Source organism: Bos indicus x Bos taurus, chromosome 10 (assembly GCF_003369695.1).
Source record: "Bos indicus x Bos taurus breed Angus x Brahman F1 hybrid chromosome 10, Bos_hybrid_MaternalHap_v2.0, whole genome shotgun sequence".
Lineage (NCBI taxonomy): Eukaryota > Metazoa > Chordata > Mammalia > Artiodactyla > Bovidae > Bos > Bos indicus x Bos taurus.
The window spans coordinates 102,848,896-102,867,083 of NC_040085.1; the positions used below are offsets into that span (position 1 = coordinate 102,848,896).

General features: G+C 46.3%; 1 protein-coding gene and 1 non-coding gene across 4 annotated transcripts in view; both read right to left on the reverse strand.

Moving 5' to 3' along the window:
* Positions 1 to 194: 194 nt before the first annotated feature.
* SPG11 (SPG11, spatacsin vesicle trafficking associated) overlaps positions 195 to 18,188 on the reverse strand; it is a 76,584-nt gene continuing 58,590 nt past the window's right edge. The window contains exons 29-40 of one of the 3 annotated variants that reach the window (XM_027552739.1): positions 16,753 to 16,967; positions 15,563 to 16,316; positions 10,518 to 10,657; positions 9,611 to 9,809; positions 8,761 to 8,898; positions 5,637 to 5,770; positions 4,828 to 4,935; positions 2,951 to 3,119; positions 2,398 to 2,486; positions 2,122 to 2,277; positions 1,314 to 1,465; positions 195 to 837 (exon numbers count right to left, since the gene is read on the reverse strand). In XM_027552739.1, the coding sequence (XP_027408540.1) occupies positions 657 to 837; positions 1,314 to 1,465; positions 2,122 to 2,277; positions 2,398 to 2,486; positions 2,951 to 3,119; positions 4,828 to 4,935; positions 5,637 to 5,770; positions 8,761 to 8,898; positions 9,611 to 9,809; positions 10,518 to 10,657; positions 15,563 to 16,316; positions 16,753 to 16,967 (2,435 nt within the window). In that variant the 3' untranslated portion in view covers positions 195 to 656. Of the gene's footprint in view, positions 838 to 1,313; positions 1,466 to 2,121; positions 2,278 to 2,397; positions 2,487 to 2,950; positions 3,120 to 4,827; positions 4,936 to 5,636; positions 5,771 to 8,760; positions 8,899 to 9,610; positions 9,810 to 10,517; positions 10,658 to 15,562; positions 16,317 to 16,752; positions 16,968 to 18,188 lie in introns of those variants that run through there. The other 2 variants (XM_027552740.1, XM_027552741.1) reach the window with 2 other exon arrangements.
* Positions 3,744 to 3,846, reverse strand: LOC113900518. The gene has a single exon (XR_003513160.1). It is a non-coding gene; the product is annotated as a U6 spliceosomal RNA (small nuclear RNA).

Genomic DNA, 18,188 nt, shown 5'->3' on the forward strand with positions numbered 1-18,188 from the left:
CAAGTATTTTAAATTTCTCTTACATAGGAGTAGGAGTCTCAATCAGAGCTCTGTAGACCACCAAGTGGAGACAGGGCCATCCAGTGACTTGAGGAATTTACAGAATGGACTCTACAGCAATAACTACAGCCAATAAAGACTGCTTCAAGGCAGCCAAGGGCTAAGGTTTCCTTAGCAGTAGTAATGACATACACTGAATTTAAAATCTATTTTATTATAGAGATCAGTTTCTAACAAATGGAAATGTATCATCTGTTCCTCAACTGTGTAAATAATATTAAATTCCTTTGAAACTGGAATCTACAGGCACAGCTATTCTTTACTAAATACTGTATCAGCTCCTAAAGTAAAACTATCCTGAGGAAGATGGAACTTTTTTCCTTAATACCAATATATATATATTGGTATGTACAGAAAATGATAATATAGATGCATGATCATTTTCGAAAAGGAATTTCCTTGTCAAAATTTCTCCTTCTTTTACCCACTATTCACAAAGGACTGGTATGGTCAGTCCTGGTGTTGACATCAAAGATCCCCAGTGCATCTCTCTCTATACTGACCACAAACATCTGTCAGTACCTTGTTTCAGCACAAGACGACAGGCACTTAGGAATCCCTGGCAGCAGCCGTCCTCACGTGTCACCTGAATCCACCTAACTGGCCAGCATGTCCTTTAGACAGCAGCCGGTCTGAGGGTCCTTCAGAAGCACATTTACAACATCGTAAAGTTTGTGTTCGTATGCCAGCTTGTAATACAAGTAGATGTCTTCACAATATGTGAGTAACTTCTTCAGGTTTTTCAGAACAAATTCTGTAGGCTGATGATGTTTACATCTAAAGAGGGAAGCAAGAATGTACAGGTTTAAGATACTGTATCTTGAGCGAGGGCTATCAGCTCTGATGCTTAACCGCTATCTATAGACAAGAACCTGCTTGACTCTAGGAAATCAGACTAGTAATTAGGGTACAGTATAGCCCTTGCTGTCAGTGCTTGATAACAATGAAATTTCATTAAAAACAAGTATCTCAATGCTGGCCTTAATTTCCTGTTCCAAAGGGATCTTCTGATATTTAGTGTTTTTGGCACCTCAGGCCAGCTGAGTAGTTCTCCCATTTTGGGTACAGAGCATCATAAGCAAGCTGTTCTCATTCGTCTGCATAAATCTGTTAAAAGATCTTATCCCTCTGGATATTCCTGACATCTCTTTGCCATCTTGAGCCAAGGGGTTAGTTAGACATATTATACCTATCCTTAGGTATAAAATTCTTACCCATGCCTGACATCAAAGCAGAGGCATTTTAGTACTTACTTTATTGAAATCTCTTCAAATACACTGGGTCTTAATAACCTTTGCTGCTTAAATTCTTCCAAGTAATTAAAGTCTCCTTTAAGAATCACTTGTTGATAGAGAATTTCAGCCCAGTCAGGAACAAAGTCATAGGCCTCTGCCACAATGGAAGCCTGAAAAGGGTGGAGGGGAAGAAGGGAGGGGAGGACACCACTGGAGGCAAACGAGCCCAGAGAGCAGCGCGACACTGCACTCGGAGCAGGTGTGGCCGCCAGCGACGACGACAAAGGCTGTCTACCAGGGTTGGTGGGAAGGTTGATATTACCCTTCCCCTGACACCCCAGATACGTTTTTTCAGTGTTTCTAATCTTCACAATGACTTAAAAGAACTGCTGATAAAGAGTATTTTTCTCACTCAGCTCTGTTCAGTGAAAGGGCTGATTCCCTGATAACTATCCCTCCTTGTTAAAGGGCTGGAACCAGCCTCCCCGAAGCCCTGGCTTTTTATGCTAACCCAGAAGTGCATGCATTCTGGAAAACGTTGGGTTCAGAGGTGCTCATGGGACCACGAGCAGGGATGTTCCCCTGAACCTCAACTGTCAAAGTGCAAAGGCTTAACGGTGTGGAGAAAGGGGACAGCATGCTGTCTCGCTGGTCTCCAGCCTCTGCCCAGATAGCATGCTGGTGAGAAGCACCATTGTGCAAAGGCAGCTGGGTGGGTCAGACAGCGGAGACAGGGCTGGCCGACCTGAGCCCTTCAGGGAAGGGCCCTGTGACAGGGACACCAGCAGAGACGAGGCCGGCAGTACTGGTGGGGCTTCGCGCTCACCTGGTAGAACCGAGGCAGCGCCATGATACAGTCCATCAGCCTGTGGCGGCTCAGGTTGATGAGCATCGTGTTTTGGCCAGTGTTCAGAAAGTGAATCTGCAGCGTTATCAACTTGGTGAGCCGGTGACAGTGCAGGGCCTGGCGCACGCAGGAGTCCTGAGGGTAAGGGTGGAGGTAGGCACAGATAACGACTTTGTGACGTCTCCCCTACGACCCCTCCAGCAGCGGAACAAATTTACTCCTCCTGCAACACCAAGCCCCAAGGCTCCCAATTACCTTGGCATAACTCTCTGCTGCGTCCAGCATCAGAGTCAGGGCCTTCAGCAGCAGCTGCTTCAGTCGCTGCCCATCCTTGACACAGTCCTCTGCAGGGAGTGGAGCAAATGTGCTTGTGTCTGGCTCCCAGAGCAGGCTACTCTCTCCCCACTCAGCAGCAGCGTGGGCTAGAGACAGCCCAGCTCGCACCCACAGGGAGGGAGGTATGTCTCACTCAGGTGAAGTGAGACTCGCGCACTCCCTCCCTCTACACGCCAGACTGGGATTCACTGCCTGGTCTAGTTCACTCCTCTCTGAAACATCCTGGCAGGCGTCCACAGCCTCAGCATACAATGGTTCCTGACAGATGACACCTCTGGACGCACGGGCTATAAGAGGGGTAAATGCCTTCCAACCCTCCTTCCACCTCCTTTCTGCCCCGCTGGGACCCACTGGATGAATGTCAAGAGGCTGAGGTGGGTGTTAGTCTGCTGGTTTCTTGGCGTTCTTAGCCCTGAGACCCTTCCCTGGCCAGCAGCACTGCCCTGGGGGTGCTGCTGTGACCTCTGCTTACCCCAGGGCTGAGACTCGATCAGTTTCAGTTGGATGCAGGCAGCTGCCTCGTGGTTTTCGCCGATCTCGCGGCACATGCTGAAGCACAGCGCGATCATGTTGTGCTTCTCGCTGTCCCCAGGGCGGCAGCGCTTGATGTAGTCCAGCAGGGCCGTCTTCAGGGTGCCACTCTGCCCAGAAAAAAAGGGATACCAAGGTCTCAACCAGGCACTGCAGAGCAGGGAGGACTGACCTAGTCCTTTGCTTCTGAAAGTTCCTCAAAAAACTCCCAAGGAAAGGGAAAAGAAAGCCACAAATGAAGACAGATGTTTATGCTATCCTGAACATAAGCAAACGGGCAGATCCTCTCTGCCGGCTGGGAGTGTGAACCGTAAGCCCCGTCAGAGGAAAAGCCTTAACAACATGTATACATGCATGAGCCTTCACAATTCCACTCTAAATTCTGTCCCTCAAGAAGTAAGCAGAGGAAAGTGCTAAGATGGATATAACAAGGATATATGATACCAAACAATTAGAAATGATCCAGGTGGCCAAAAAAGGCTAATGTAGCCATTAAAACCAACGTTGACTTGAAAACTGAGAAATGCAGGCTATCCCCTATCTGCACAGCATGACACAAGTCTAGTAAAAAATGTAGACATGTACACATGTATACACGCATGTAAACACACGTGTATACATGCTTGTGGGTACATGTGCAAAGGGCCTGTACCAGACTGTCAGCGGTGACTGTCTACAGCAGCTAGACACACAAGGCTTTCTCCGTGTTCTGTTTCCCAAGTGTTTTTTTTCTTTTTAATACGGAATACTTCACAAATTTCTGTGTCATCCTTGTGCAGGGGCCATGCTAATCTCTATCATTCTAGTTTTTAGTATATGTGCTGCTGAAGTAAGCAAATGTCTTAAATATGCATTACTTTCATAATTGGAAACAAAAAGAGTGCTTCAATGCAGAAACAAAAATGCCTCAAAAACAATTTTTAAAGTCCTGAAAGGTATCCCTTGCTCCTTTCCTTATTAACTGGACTGGTTTGTCCTGAAACCAGCCCAACACTGAGGAGAGTTTTTCTGCTTCTCTTAATGCTTCTTGTTAACTGAGAAAAGCAGGCTACTTCCTACCCGCACAACACATAGAAAAATATGTCTCTCAATCCTGCTCGGCCGGCCCAAGTTCTCAGATAACAAAAGTGCACCTAGGTTTTAAATTTTTTGGCCCTGCTACACAGCATGCGGGATCTTAGTTCCCTAATCTGGGATCAAACCCGTGCCCCCCTGTATGGGAAGCAGTGTCCTAAACCACTGCACTCCCCGGGAAGTGAAATGGGTGGAAACAATAATCAGCCAATGAGAGACTTGGAAACAGGTTCTCAGAGTGTATGCCTGGTGACATGCCTCAGACACACAGCTTGTCTAAGGACAGACAAGAACCCAGAGGCCCAAGGTCTGGTGAGTCAGGGCTTTGCTTCCCAGCCTCCTTCCTGGTCATCGTTAGCAGCTCTACAGCTTTCTAGGCCCAGAGCTTGGCACCCATGTCTGAACAGCTCTGAGGAACACTTTTTCATGGTCCCTTGAAAACTCTTCACTCTAAGGGCCCAAGCAGGTCAATCCAGGGAGGGAGGGGTTTTGCGCCTGCCAAAGCAGGCCTTGGGACAGTAAGTGAGGAGACTTGTTCTTCATTATTCTGCATCTATCAGCTGCATCTGTGACCTGGCTGGAGCTCTGGAACCTTAAGCTACTGGTTTTGGTGTATGTCTGAGGGAGGTCCTTAGTTCTCATCTTCCATATCCCAGAAGTCCACCCTGATTGGGATTACTTCTGAGAAAACCTGAGACTCCCGAGTGTCAGTAGAACAGCAGCTCAAAAACACTGTACACCTACAGGGTCCAGCTTCTTCCTCATGAGCACTTCAAAGTAGTGCTTTTTATGCAGCAAATCAAATATGTATGTCATCTCATTGTACCTTCCGATGCCAGTGAGGAGGCGCACCTGCAGAGAGAGAAGGCAGCTTGCATCAGCACTGCTTGGAGTTCTCTGAGCCAGACCCCCTCCTCAACAGCTTGGCTGCTTTCACATCCCAGGCTCCGGCAGGAAGCAGGGTTAATGGCCAGGCTGCCAGGCTTCCCTCCTCTCCTCCTGCCTGTCTCCCCGCCCCTCCGGGTCCCACGTTGGCTGTCCTCTCCTCTGCTGTCTAAACATGACTATCGTACGGTAAAGGACCATCCTCCTGGGCAGGCACCCTTCTGTCCCCATACTCCTAATTACAGCACCCAACGGCTTGCTCAGACACTTGGATCAGTTTCAAGCCTACAGAATTTGCAGAAGTATGGGAAGCTTGACTTGTCAGCTCCTTTCAGTTCACATACAAGAGGCGGGTCTGAACCTTGTTTTGCAGGGAAAATGATTGCTGTCTTAGCCCTCTGGAAAAGGGAACAACCTGGGGTGAATGGGTGCGACAGCCTGGAGCATGGCAGCGATCCTCTCTGATTTCTGTTCCTTTGGCGCTGTCTCGGATTCTGACAGAAACCAAAACCTGAAGCAGAAGGTTGAGCTGCCCAGCCAGCTACCAAGTAGGTAGCGGTATCGGGACGGGCAGATTCCCTAAGAGACATCAGCTCAGAGACGGCCTCCAGCCCACCTGCCTGTCAAAGGTGGTTTCAGGATGGGGGCAAGGGTCAGGGGTGACTTACCACCAGCCCGTACTCCTCACTGGGGGCCAAGTGGTTGTCGGTGAGCAGCCGGGCGGCCTGCAGGACACGCATGATGCCCTCCATGTGGCATGTCAGTGTGAAGCAGTGATGAGCCAGGATCAGCAGCTCTGTGGCTGGGTAGGGTGGGCACATGTTAAGACAGGACTGTCCACTCCGGCTACCCGGTGTCTTGCTCTGCGCCTGGCCGGAGGGTGATGGGGCCTTCTGGAGAAGGCACTCTCAGCAGTCCTGAGATCCCTGGCCGCACCAGTTCTAGCTCTGGGACAGCCCCTTGACGAAGTCCGTCTTTCTCTCAGTGATAGCACAGGGTTAACTCTCCTCAAAGACGGCGCACATACAGTGACAGCGCTTCTAAAAGGCTAAAACAGTGACGACAAAGACGCCTAGCTTTCTAAAGATGGAGAGACTTCCTGCACACACACTGATGGAGTGCCTGCCAACGTGAGTCTGAGGGCACGCTCTGCAGCCCAGTGGGGCATCAGGGCCTCATCAAGTGCTATCTGATGCTTGGTCCTTCTATGGATTTTCCGATTAAGATTTGATGACACAAATTTAAAACGACTACACACAATCACTATGAACACAATTAAAAGGGAAAGAGGAAAGTATCTGTGGTGCTGGAAGCCAGAAGAGGGGTTCCCAGCCTTACACACACTGTGCCAAGTGTGCACAGGGCCCACGCCCCCGGGGCGCTCCCCAGACCTGCTCACTCCTAGTCCTTCAGGCCCTGGTCTGCACATTTCCTCTCCAAACCCTTCTTGACGCCATTGGTCTGCTTACTGTGTACAACACCCCTAGTCTGCGAGCTCCGGGACTGCTGTTTAACTTGTCCACCATAGTCCTGGTTTTTAGAGTAACTGGCACACAGTCAGTACTCAGTAGATATTCCTGAACTGGACTGACAGGAGCTGCAGAATTTGTACTTGTTTTCTGGTTGTCCGTACGGCTTGCAGGATCTTAGCTCCCTGACTGAACCTGGGCCTACGGCAGTGAAAGCAAATTCCCTGGTCTGCCAGGGAATTCCCAGGTTATTTTAAAAATAAAACTGTTCAACCTCTTAAAATCTCACTTGTTCACTAAACATCAGTAAGATGCCTTTTTTTGTGCGTCTATCAGATTTGCAGAGTATAACGTTTCCTGGTGGCTCAGACGTAAAGAATCTGCCTAAGATACAGGAGACCCAGGTTCCGTCCCTGGGTTGGGAAGATCTCCTGGAGAAGCGGTGGCAACCCACTCCAGTGTTCTTGCCTGGAGAATCCCGTGGACAGAGGAGCCTGGAGGGCTACAGTCCATGGGCTCATCAATTGTCGAACATGACTGAGTGACTAACACTTTCCCTTTCAATGCATCCCAGAAAATGATACTCTCAAACACTGCTTAAGAGGGAGAAGTGAATTTTTCTTTTCTGAAGTAAATTTGGCAATATATATATTTTATGTGTATATATACACATACATTATATATTATATATATGTGTATAGACATTACTTTGCCACCAAAGGTCTGTCTAGTCAAAGCTATGGTTTATCCAGTGGTCGTGTATGGGTGTGAGGGTTGGACTATAAAGAAAGCTACTGCTGCCGAGTCGCTCCAGTCGTGTCCGACTCTGTGAGACACCATAGTTGGCAGCCCACCAGGCTCCTCTGTCCCTGGGATTCTCCAAGCAAGAGCACTGGAATGGGTTGCCATTTCCTTCTCCAATGCATGAAAGTGAAAAGTGAAAGTGAAGTCGCTCAGTCGTGCCCAACTCTTAGCGACCCCATGGACTGCAGCCTACCAGGCTTCTCCGTCCATGGGATTTTCCAGGCAAGAGTACTGGAGTGGGTTGCCATTGAAGAATTGATGCTTTTGAACTGTGGTGTTGAAGACTCTTGAGAGTCCCTTGGACTGCAAGGAGATCCAACCAGTCCGTCCTAAAGGAGATCAGTCCTGGGTGTTCACTGGAAGGACTGATGCTGAAGCTGAAACTCCAATACTTTGGCCACCTGATGCGAAGAGCTGACTTAATGGAAAAGATCCTGAAGCTGAGAGGGATTGGGGCAGGAGGAGAAGGGGGTGACAGAGGATGAGATGGCTGGATGGCATCACTGACATGAGTTTCAGTAAACTCCGGGAGTTGGTGACGGACAGGGAGGCCTGGCGTGCTGCAGTCCATGGGGTCACAAAGAGCCGGACATGATTGAGCAAGTGAACTGAAAGCGTTAAAAACGGCATACTCCTGAATCAGGAATTTTTCTTACAGAAGTAATCATGGATGTGCACACAGACTGCCTGTGAGCAGGTCTGTCACAGTGTTTAAACCAGCAGAAGCTATTATAAGCAATCTGCAGGTCCTGTAATAGGGTATACCTTTTAAAATTACATGTAAGAGAAATACTGTGTAACCATTAAAAATTACGTAGAATAGTCAGTGTCATGGAAAGATATTAATGATAGCATATTCATAATTATAAGTAGTATCCACAGTATAATGCCATAAAAAAAAAAGAAAACCTATGGACTTGCACAGAAAAAGATGAGAGGGACACACACTACTGAATGAGCCCAACGACACTGAGAGTGAGCAGGCTGTGAGATCACGCAGCAGTGTTCAAACCTCAGGGATCGAACCTGAGTCTCTTGCACCTCCTGCATTGGCAAGTGGATTCTTTACCATCTGAGTCACCAGAGAAGCCCCCAGATGACAATTCAGGTGCTACAAAATGAGATCCGTGTGTGGATGCCAGGCTGTGAGATCACACAGCAGTGTTCAAGTGGCAGCTGTGTCACATAATAGGTTAGAAATTAATCAACTTCTCTAAAGCTTCAGTTTCCTTCTTCTAAAATGGCGACACTAGCAGCCATTTTGCAGGGTAATGTAAGAATAAAATAAGCTAAATATACCAAATGGGAAAAGGTTACTTTTTGGTGTGATTTTAAATTTTGAGCTGCATTTCCATATGTATTTTCTAACTTTTCTTCACTGAACTTATGGCTTTCTACTAAGAACTTATAAACAATAGTGGAGGAGGAGGGATCCAGACAAGGAACAAGGATCCAAACAGAAGACTTCTCAGTGACCTGCTCGGGCCCAAAACATTTAAGAAGATGGCCAAAAACTCACTGCAAGACAGCTCCCCGTGCGGAACAGAGGAAATCTTCTCCAACAGCTTCATGCCCACCAAGGTGCGGTCTTGACACAAAGCAGTCAGCTGAAGAAACGTCTGGCTCTCCTCTGCTGGGGCGAACACCTGCCTGTGTCCTGTATCGGAAGATGTGGAGAAAGGTGCTAGTTTGACCGTGTGAGACATCAGAGGAAGACAGGAGCCCCAGGGCAGGAGGCCACGCCGAGGGAGCTCCCCGGGCAGCTGCCCTCCAGTGCTGCAGGCGAGACGCCCTCGTGCAGGACAGCAAGGGCTCATCAGCTCAGAGAAGGGCACTGTCACTCTAAATATAACCCTAAAGCAATGAACAAAAAGCAACAGCAGGGAAATTAATGCAGGGCCTCCCTGGCGTCCAGCAGTTAAGAAGCCACCTCGCATTGCAGCAGACGCTGGTCTGACCCCTGGTCCTGGGAGACCCCATGTGCCACGGGGCAGGTAAGCCTGTGCACGCATCACAGCTGCCAAGTCATGAGCTCCAACTACGGAGCCCACGTGCAGCGATACTGAAGCCCATGCGCCCAGAGCCCATGTTCCGCAACAAGAGAAAAGCCACCACAAAGAGAAGCCCGTGCCGTCCAACTAGAGGAGACCTCGCGCTCTGAAGCCCGCACGCAGCAATGAAGACCCAACACGGCCAAAAATAAACAAGTAAATAAATAGTTTTAAAGGAGAAAATAAATGTAGTGTGTTTCAAGTGCAACCTGGCATACAGGACAGCATACAAGATATACATGAACATAAATCAATTCCTGAATGTGGGGAGCTGGAGAGTGTGGTCTGAAAGGCCAGGGAGGCCTGGGAGTAGGGCACCTGTTCCCTCCGACGGTGTCAGCAGCTCCCGGGTCACCTCTTCAGCCACAAGTTCAGCCACTGTGTCTGGCCTGAGGCCCTGGGTGCTGATGAAGGCTTGAGCTCGCTTGCATCGATTAGGCTGCTGAGAAGCCAAGATGGCCCGGAGCACGGCCTCACCATCCTGGGCAGCGACGTCTGCGTAGGAACAGCCCAGCTCCTGAGAGGGAGGCAGAGCCAATCCACGCCATCATGAGGAGCCAGGCAAAAGGCAGCAGAACACCACCCTTCCCAAAATCTGATGTGGACCGACACCGTGGTTTTCTGAGCTTCAAGATCCCTCACCCTGAGCAGGAAGCTTACGAGAAGGAAACCTGTTTTTCGAGTCCCTTCTATCACTTTGCCAATGAGCTGAATCCAAGCAAGAGAAAGGTTTGTCTTCAGAAATCATCAGGTGACTTACTCTCTCTCACTGAATATTGAGCTTTTCAAATGTCATGAAGCCTAAATAAAAGGCAGAGCCCTTCTTCACTGTTCCCATGGCAGCAGGAAATCTTAATTTCCAAAGACGTCTCTGCGCTTTGTCCAAGGCAGGGCTTTCAGCACTCGGCTAGCTTCTCTCGCGGTCTTCCACTCCATTTCGAATCAAATCTTTTTCTCCCCCAATCAGCACAAAGCCAAAACAATTGCTGGCTGCTTTGGCTCCTGTCTTTACATTCAAGTTTATTTTAAAAACTTGAAATTTTGGGCTCTGTCCCATGTGGCGAGCTCCCCTCTGTGGTTCAGGGGGTGGACTTACAGGGGCCAGCACTCTGACAAGAGCTCTCCCTCCAGGTCAGGGTCAGCACTGACAAGCTGACTGGGCAACGTCCCAACTGCCCCCCACCCCCCCGAGGCAGCTCCCCGTGGAGGCCCCGCTGGCGCGCACCTTGGCGAGCTCATAGAGACAGAGGACCTGCCGGCAGTAGTTCTTCCCGCGGAGGCACTTGCTTGTCAGAGTTTCCAGGTTCGTCACCACTTCGTCCGCGGGGGGCAGCATCACTAACGACCAACTGTCCAGACTGGAAGCTGGAAGCAAACACAGGTCTGTGGGGGGCTTTCAAGGCCTCTCCTTGGCCCCCACGACTCTGCCTCTCTGCTCACAGCTTCCTTCACTGCGCCCCACTGACTCCCCCGGGGCTGGGACCACTTCTAACAGGGCTCACGCCCCACTTACCTTCTGTCATTGCCTTCTTCCAGGAAACCCCAGCCCAGGATACTTTGAAGGTCTCATAGGCTAAAAAAGACTCAAAGCCACCTAACACACATACTAAAGACCATCAAAGATGCCTGCCAAACTCTCCCCCACACACATTCCCTCCCACTTTCCCCTTCTATCAGCTCAGTCACAGGTCTACCTGACTGTATCTCAGAACATCTCTGTGGTCACTGCCTGGCGTCCAGCCTTCACCCCATGCATCTAAGAGCTGCTCCCGTCTCCTGCTGCCAGTCTCCCCCCTCCCAGTTCAGCCTCGCAAACTTGGTGTCCTTTGTGTTATAAAATGCAGATCAAAAAAATCAAGGATCATCTGATAGATCTCTTAAAGGCACAGTAACAGTAAAAGCCATTCCTGGTTTCTCTTTAAAATAAAAATAATTTAAAAAAAGCTCTTAGCCTACAATAAAACTTCAGTTTAATAAAGGGTTTCCAATTAGGGGAAAAAAGTAGGAAAGAATATTTACATGACACTGTTCCTAATAGCAAAAACAAAACTGAAAAATTTCAAGTATGTATCAGTGAACCATTGTTAAAAAATCATATACATTCATACAGTACTCTGCGGCCACCAGCACGCACGTCCGCACGCGTGCAAGCCCACACACAGAGAACAACGCACACCGCGCAGGGACAAGATGCTGCTCTGGGGAAGTCGGTGGGGGCGGTGTTGAATGGGTAAATAACTTTCACTTCTCTACTTTATGACTTCTGTATTGTGTGATTTGTTACATTAAGAATACAATACTTTTGCATTTAAGATATTTTTAAAAAATATACAAGAATACAATACTTTTGCATTTAAGATATTTTTTTTAAAAAAATATACTTTAAACACAAAAAAATAAAAAGCAACTCAGACCATGTTATTTCCCTACTTAAAATCCTTCATTAGGGTGTCCATTTCTAGGTCTCTCCCACTGAACTCAACATACAGCCTAGATCCAGGGCACGGAGCCTCTATGAAGACTCTGGCGAGTCGACAGGAGCAGGAGGGCTGACTATAACCTGTGCTTCCACTGTCTCCCTGCTAGTAACCTCCAGACTGAATGCAGCGCTGCCGAAAACCCAGAACCCATCACTGCGGCTCACAGAGAGAAAGAGCACTTCAGGAGACGTCCTCTAGAACAGGCTCAAGGAGTGGGAACTCCCAGGAGCACCCATCATCTCTGGGCTCTAAGCAACCCCTTAGCTGTGGTGGGCAGGCTGCAGCGGCAGCTGGCAAGAGCCAAAATTCAGAAAGGGACCTTCTTTTCACAACAGAAGTGCTCGGTCCTAAGCAGGCAGAGTGAATCCCTGCTCTTTTTTCGCATTAGCCTGTTGGCTGGCCCAAGACGCAGGCAGTTAGGTAAGTGTATGACAGAATGGGGCAACTGGGAACTCCAGCTTTGGCCAGAAGACTGAAGAGGGGAGCCGCAGGCAACCAGCAAGTGCCCGGGAGAAAGACTGAGGAACGCAACACAATAAAGCTGTTCATAAACATCAGGGGTCACCCATTCCTGGCTCTGCATTATGCATCTGGTCCTGACCAACAAAGACTCGGAGGAGTGAATCAACAGACAGATCACTACTCAGGCTGCAGACCGAGCACAGGATGGCACGCACAGGATGGATCTGAATAGCACCACAAAGAAACTGAAAATGGATGTTAGAACCACAGCCCACAAAAAGTGGGTTGGCACTTGTAGTTTGAACCTAGCCAGGTCAACTGCCTGCTATAAATATATCAACATTCTTCATAGGATTTAAACAAGATCCAATATCTCATAACATACTACTCAAAATGTCCAAGATACAACACAAAATTATTCAGCATACAAAAATACAGGACAAGCACAACTCATGTAAGAAAAGAAATGCTGAAACTCAGTACTAAAATGACGTGACTGCTGAAATTACCTGAAAGACTTTAAAACCGCTACTACAAATGTTCCAACAAGCAGTTACGAATGCTCACAACTTAAACAGAAAAACAAAGTCTTAGCAAAGAAATAAAAGGTATAAGGAATAAAAAGGAAATTTTAGAACTGAAATTTAAAAATCACAGAAATAAAAACTAACAGAATAGAAATGCCAGAGTCAGTGAAAATGAAGACAGACGAATAGAGAAAGAAAAATTGAAAAAGCTGAACAAAGCCTTGGGGACTTTTGAGACAGTAACATTCTAAGAGTCATGTCACTGGAGTCCCAGGAGGAGAGCAGTATGAGTATGGTGCTGAATAAAAACTTTTTAAAAACGATGTCCGAAAACTACCTAAATTTGATAAACCTACATGCTTAAGAAGCTCAAACAGCATAACCCACACCACCTCCTGGCCAAAAATCAAACTGCTGAAAAGACAGAAAAAAAAAAGTCTTGAGAGCCACAAGAGAAAAATATATCGTCTATAGGGGAACAACAATTCAGATGACTGCAGATTATTTATCAAATACCACACGGGTCAAAAAGAAGTGGCAGAACACTTCAGTGTGGAAAGAAAAGAGTAAATGTTCTATATCCAGCAAAAACCAGCCTTCAGGAACTGAAGGTGTAACAGAGACGTTCTCAGATGAACAAAAACTGATGAAGTGAAAACACTGAAACAATCTGCTTCTAACAGACAACTCTCAAAAAGTTACTACAGGCAGTCCTTCAAACAGATGGGAAAAGGAGCCAGAAGGAAACACGGCACATCGGAAATGAAGGAAGAGCAACAAAAACTGTAAATATCTGAACTCCCCTGGCAGTCCAGCAGGGACTCTGTACTTCCAATGCAGAAGGGCACAAGTTCAATCCCTGGTCAGGAAACTAAGCTCCCATATGCCATGCAGTATGGCCAAAAGATTAAGAAATTAAAAAAAAAAAAGAAAAAAAAAGACTAAATATCTGAGTAAATATACTAATAATAAACTCTCAAGTCTGTTAAAACATTTTTCAGTTGAAAACAAAAAAATTAGCACTGTTTGATGATATTTTCAATGTACATACGAGTTACATAATAAGGCAACCTGGACATAAAGGGAGAGAAGTAAAGTGACCCACAAGGTTTCTAACCTGCAGTTGAGGTGAGAAAACATGATTTTAAGTAGACTGTGAAAAGTTACAAATGTTTAATGCAACCCTTAAAGCAACCAATTAAAAAAAAACAACTATGCAAAGCTATATAGTCAAAATCCCAAATTAAAATGGAAGACTAAAAACTGTTAAAATAACCCAAAGGCAAGAAAAGAAGGTTTCCTCAAAAAACACAAACTACCAAAACCCACCCAAGATAAAAAAAAAATAATAATAACCTGATTAGTCATATAACTGTGAAATAAATTAAATTTGTAGTTAAAAATCTTCCAAAACAAAAATCTCCAGGTTTAGATGGTTTTACTGCTAAATTCTATTGAACATTTGAAGAAGAAATAACACCAATTCCATACAAAGTTTTCTAGAAAACAGAAGAGGAGGGAAACTTTCCAACTCATGAAACTGGCATTCAGTTCAGTCACTCAGTCGTGTCCGACTCTTTGCGACCCCATGAATCGCGGCACGCCAGGCCTCCCTGTCCATCACCAACTCCTGGAGCTCACTCAGACTCACGTCCATCGAGTCGGTGATGCCATCCAGCCATTACTCTGATGCAAAAACCAAAGAGAGTATGAAAAAGGAGAGTACAGATCAATATTCTTCTTGCACATAAATGTAAACATTCTCAACAAAGTAAGCTGATTCCAGTAATATATCAAAAAGAATAATGTACCCTAACCAAGTGAGCTTTTCCCTAGGAATACAAAAAGCTGGTTCAGTATTTTAAAAAATCAATTAATGTAATCTACTGTATTACTGGGGCCTCCCAGGTGCTGCCAGTGATGAAGAATCTGCCTGCCAAGGCAGGAGATGTGAGACATGGATGGTTTCAATCCCTGGGTCAGGAAGATCCCCTGGAGGAGGACACGGCAACCCACTCCAGTATTCTTGGCTGAAGAATCCCCATGAACAGAAGAGCCTGGTAAGCTACAGTCCCTAGGGCTGCAAAGAGTCGGACAGGACTGAAGTGACTTATCACACACACGCACTGTACTACTAGTCTAGAGAAGAAGAAATCACAATCATACCAATGGATGAAGGAAAAAAAGACAAAATTCAACAATGATTCATGATAAAAACTCTCAGCAAATTAGGAATAGAACTCCCTCAACACGACAAAGGTATCTTCAAAAATCTTAATCTAATACTTAATGATGAAAGGCTAAACGCCTCCTCCTTAAGACCAGTAACAAGGCAAGGATGGAAGTCCTTGCTAGTACAATAAATCAAGAATAATTAATAAGGTAAAGAGATTGGAAAGAAGGAAATAGAACCGCCTCTGTTTGCAGATATGACTGTCTCCATAGAAAATCCCAAGGAATCTACAAGAAAACTCTTAGGATAAGTGACTTTAGCAAGATCACAGAATTTAAGCTTAATGTAAAAAATCACCCATAATTCTAAATGTGATCAAGTACAATTGGAAACATGATTATTTACATAGAGTAAATTTCAGTGAATTAATTGTAAATCAGATAGATTCCCTCTAATCTTGCTACATAGCTAATTAAAGATACAGGTGTTTCTACTTCATTGAGTAGTTAATTACCTAGTTTATGGATTACCCTTAACTTTGTGTAACTGGTGTGTCAAAAGTCTCTTTCTACCTGGAGAGAATGCCAAATGGCACCTCACAGGAGGCAGCAGCATGACCTTCACTTACTGCTCTGGACTTTCCTTAGGGGGATACCAGCTTCCTCTTCTTCCTCAGGAAGCTCAGTACTTCGTAAGAGCGCGAGGATCTCCGGGTGCAGGTCGTCCACACTAGCCTCCCCTGAAGCCAGAGCTCTGCAGTGCAACACCAAGGCGACGTCTTGGTGATAGAAACGAAAATACCGGCACGCTCGGCTTGCTTCGTGCACACAGCCGTCATCCAGCAGGCGCCCGATCAAACAGTTAAGGGATGCCTGCTCCTTCCAGTTCAGTTCATTGTCACAAATATCTCTGGATGGAAAGCCAGTAAGTTCTAAGTATTTTGATGTGTTCAGAACAGCCAAGTTAGAGAATGAAAACTCACTGGCTAAGCCATCAAAGGAAAGTTCACCTCCAGCTGAGGCCTGCTGAGGCGCTCTGGGCCCTCCTTCCTCCTGGCTCCCCCTGAGGGTGTGCTGGGCGACACGGCAGAGCCAGATCTGCTTCTCCAGGCCCTCCAGGTCCTCCAAAGGCACAGGGTCCTCCCGGGCGAGCCAGTGCCCTGCCAGCGTGAGCAGCAGGTGGCGCTCCTCGGCGCTGCTGGGACCCCCTGCAGCGGGGCACTCACCTGCCCACAGGGCCTGGGCTGAGAAAAAAGAAGAAGCTGCTCTGCTGGAAACGGAATTTTTCTTAAAATTCTCATGACATTTTTTCCAGAAGTCAATTCGTGCTTGTTTCAGGGACCACTGGTCAATGTGCTTTAAGGTCTGCATTTCCTGTGTTATCTGTGAAATTGAGCAAAGCAATTCTTAGCTTTTCCTAGATAAAGAAGTATCATAAATGTTAATGCTCCCTACTTGTAAGAATCCAAATCAAACTAGAGAACATGGGACTTGGCTACAGATGATCCTGGAAGTTTTACATGGAAAGTTAAAATATGAAAAACAATTCTAAACTTATCTAATTGAATGAAGTTCAAGAGGAAGCCACACTATATTTAATTCTATTCAATATAGTTGAAGCATGTCCTGTAAGCTAACTTTATATTAAAGCAAACATTCCTTAAAAATGGGCACTGCAGGCTCATCCATTTCTGAAAGTAATCTGTGTGTCAAAAGTGAAAAACTATAATCTCTGATAAGTCACATATTTCACTGAATTCTCCAAATAATGCTGGTTCAAAAAGCTCAGTTTTTAAAAAACTTAAAAGACTAATGATACCTCTTCAATTACCAAGTCGTCCACAGGTAACTCAGCTAGTTCTGCTACCCTCCTGGCCAAAGCAAAGTGTCCGTCTGTCTCCAGTTTTTCCAAAACTGACCTACATTCACGCTGAAAATTCTCAAGGCTGTAGCTAGTAATGATTGCACGATTAATGGCTATGGGTGTATCCTTCAAAATCTGACTAAGGACACACAGCTTCTTCACATCTGGACCTGTGCCAAACAGAAGCAGATATAAGCATTAAAATAAAATGAAATATTAAAAAATAGAAGCAAAATACCGATATGGCCATTTCAAGAGCAACTAAATATGAGGGGAGAATGTGTATATTTAACCTAATACTGTGCTTAAAGGGAAAACAACAACCTATTTCTCCACTCTGCTTGGCTGGCAGAGGAAGCCAAAGGCAGCTCCTATGTAGTAAGAACTATTAGAGATTAGCACATGCACTCTACCTTTACACACCAGGCAGAAGCTGGTGGCCTACTTTGTAGTAGCAACTCAGTTAACCTTGGGAAGATTTGGCCTTTCAGGTTAGTTCCATCTTTTCCCAGATTTTTCTACCTTAAATCTCTTTTTATGATTGTTCACTCATTCATTTACGTTAAGCATCACGTGGATCAACATACATAACCTGCAGGACAGCTTGACAATAGCCAGAACTCTAATGTGGTTCCCTGGCATTCAGAACGGAGCACCGTGTGCTCTCCCAGACATCTGCCTAATGCAGTCCACCAAGGAGACCCAGCTAAGCAATTCGTGACGTCCCCAGGAAATGTTAATCCAACGATAATTGACTTACAACATTACGTCAGTTTCAGGTGTACAACACAGTGATTCGTTATTTTTTTTAACCTTTATTATTTAAATTCTTTTATTTAGTTAGTTATTTTTGGCTGTGCTGTATCTCTGTTGCCACATGGGTTCTTCTCTAATTGTGGCAAGCAGGGTCTTCTCTTGGTTGCGGGGTGCAGGCTTCCCCTGAGGTGGCTTCTCTGTTACATGAGTGGATGCTTTAGGGTATGCGGGCTTCAGAAGCTGTGGCACGTGGGCTCTGGAGCACAGGCTCAACAGTCGTGGCACACGGGCTTAGCTGCTCTCCAGCATGTGGGATCTTCCTGGATCAGGGATCGAACCCATGTCTCCTGCATTGGCAGGTGGATTCTTAACCAGTGAGTCACCAGGGAAGCCCCTGACATTTCTGAACATTACAAAATAATTACCATGATACATCCAGTAACTATCTGCCACCACACAAAGTTATTACACGTTTAGTGACTATATTCCCTAGGCTGTCCAGTGCCTCCTGTGGCTCATTTCCTTTATAACTGGAGTGTGTGCCTCTCAGTCCTCTTCTTACTCTGCCCATCCCCTCACCCTCCTCCCTCCGGCAACTACCAGTCTGTTCTTGGCACCTGTGAGTCTGCTTCTGT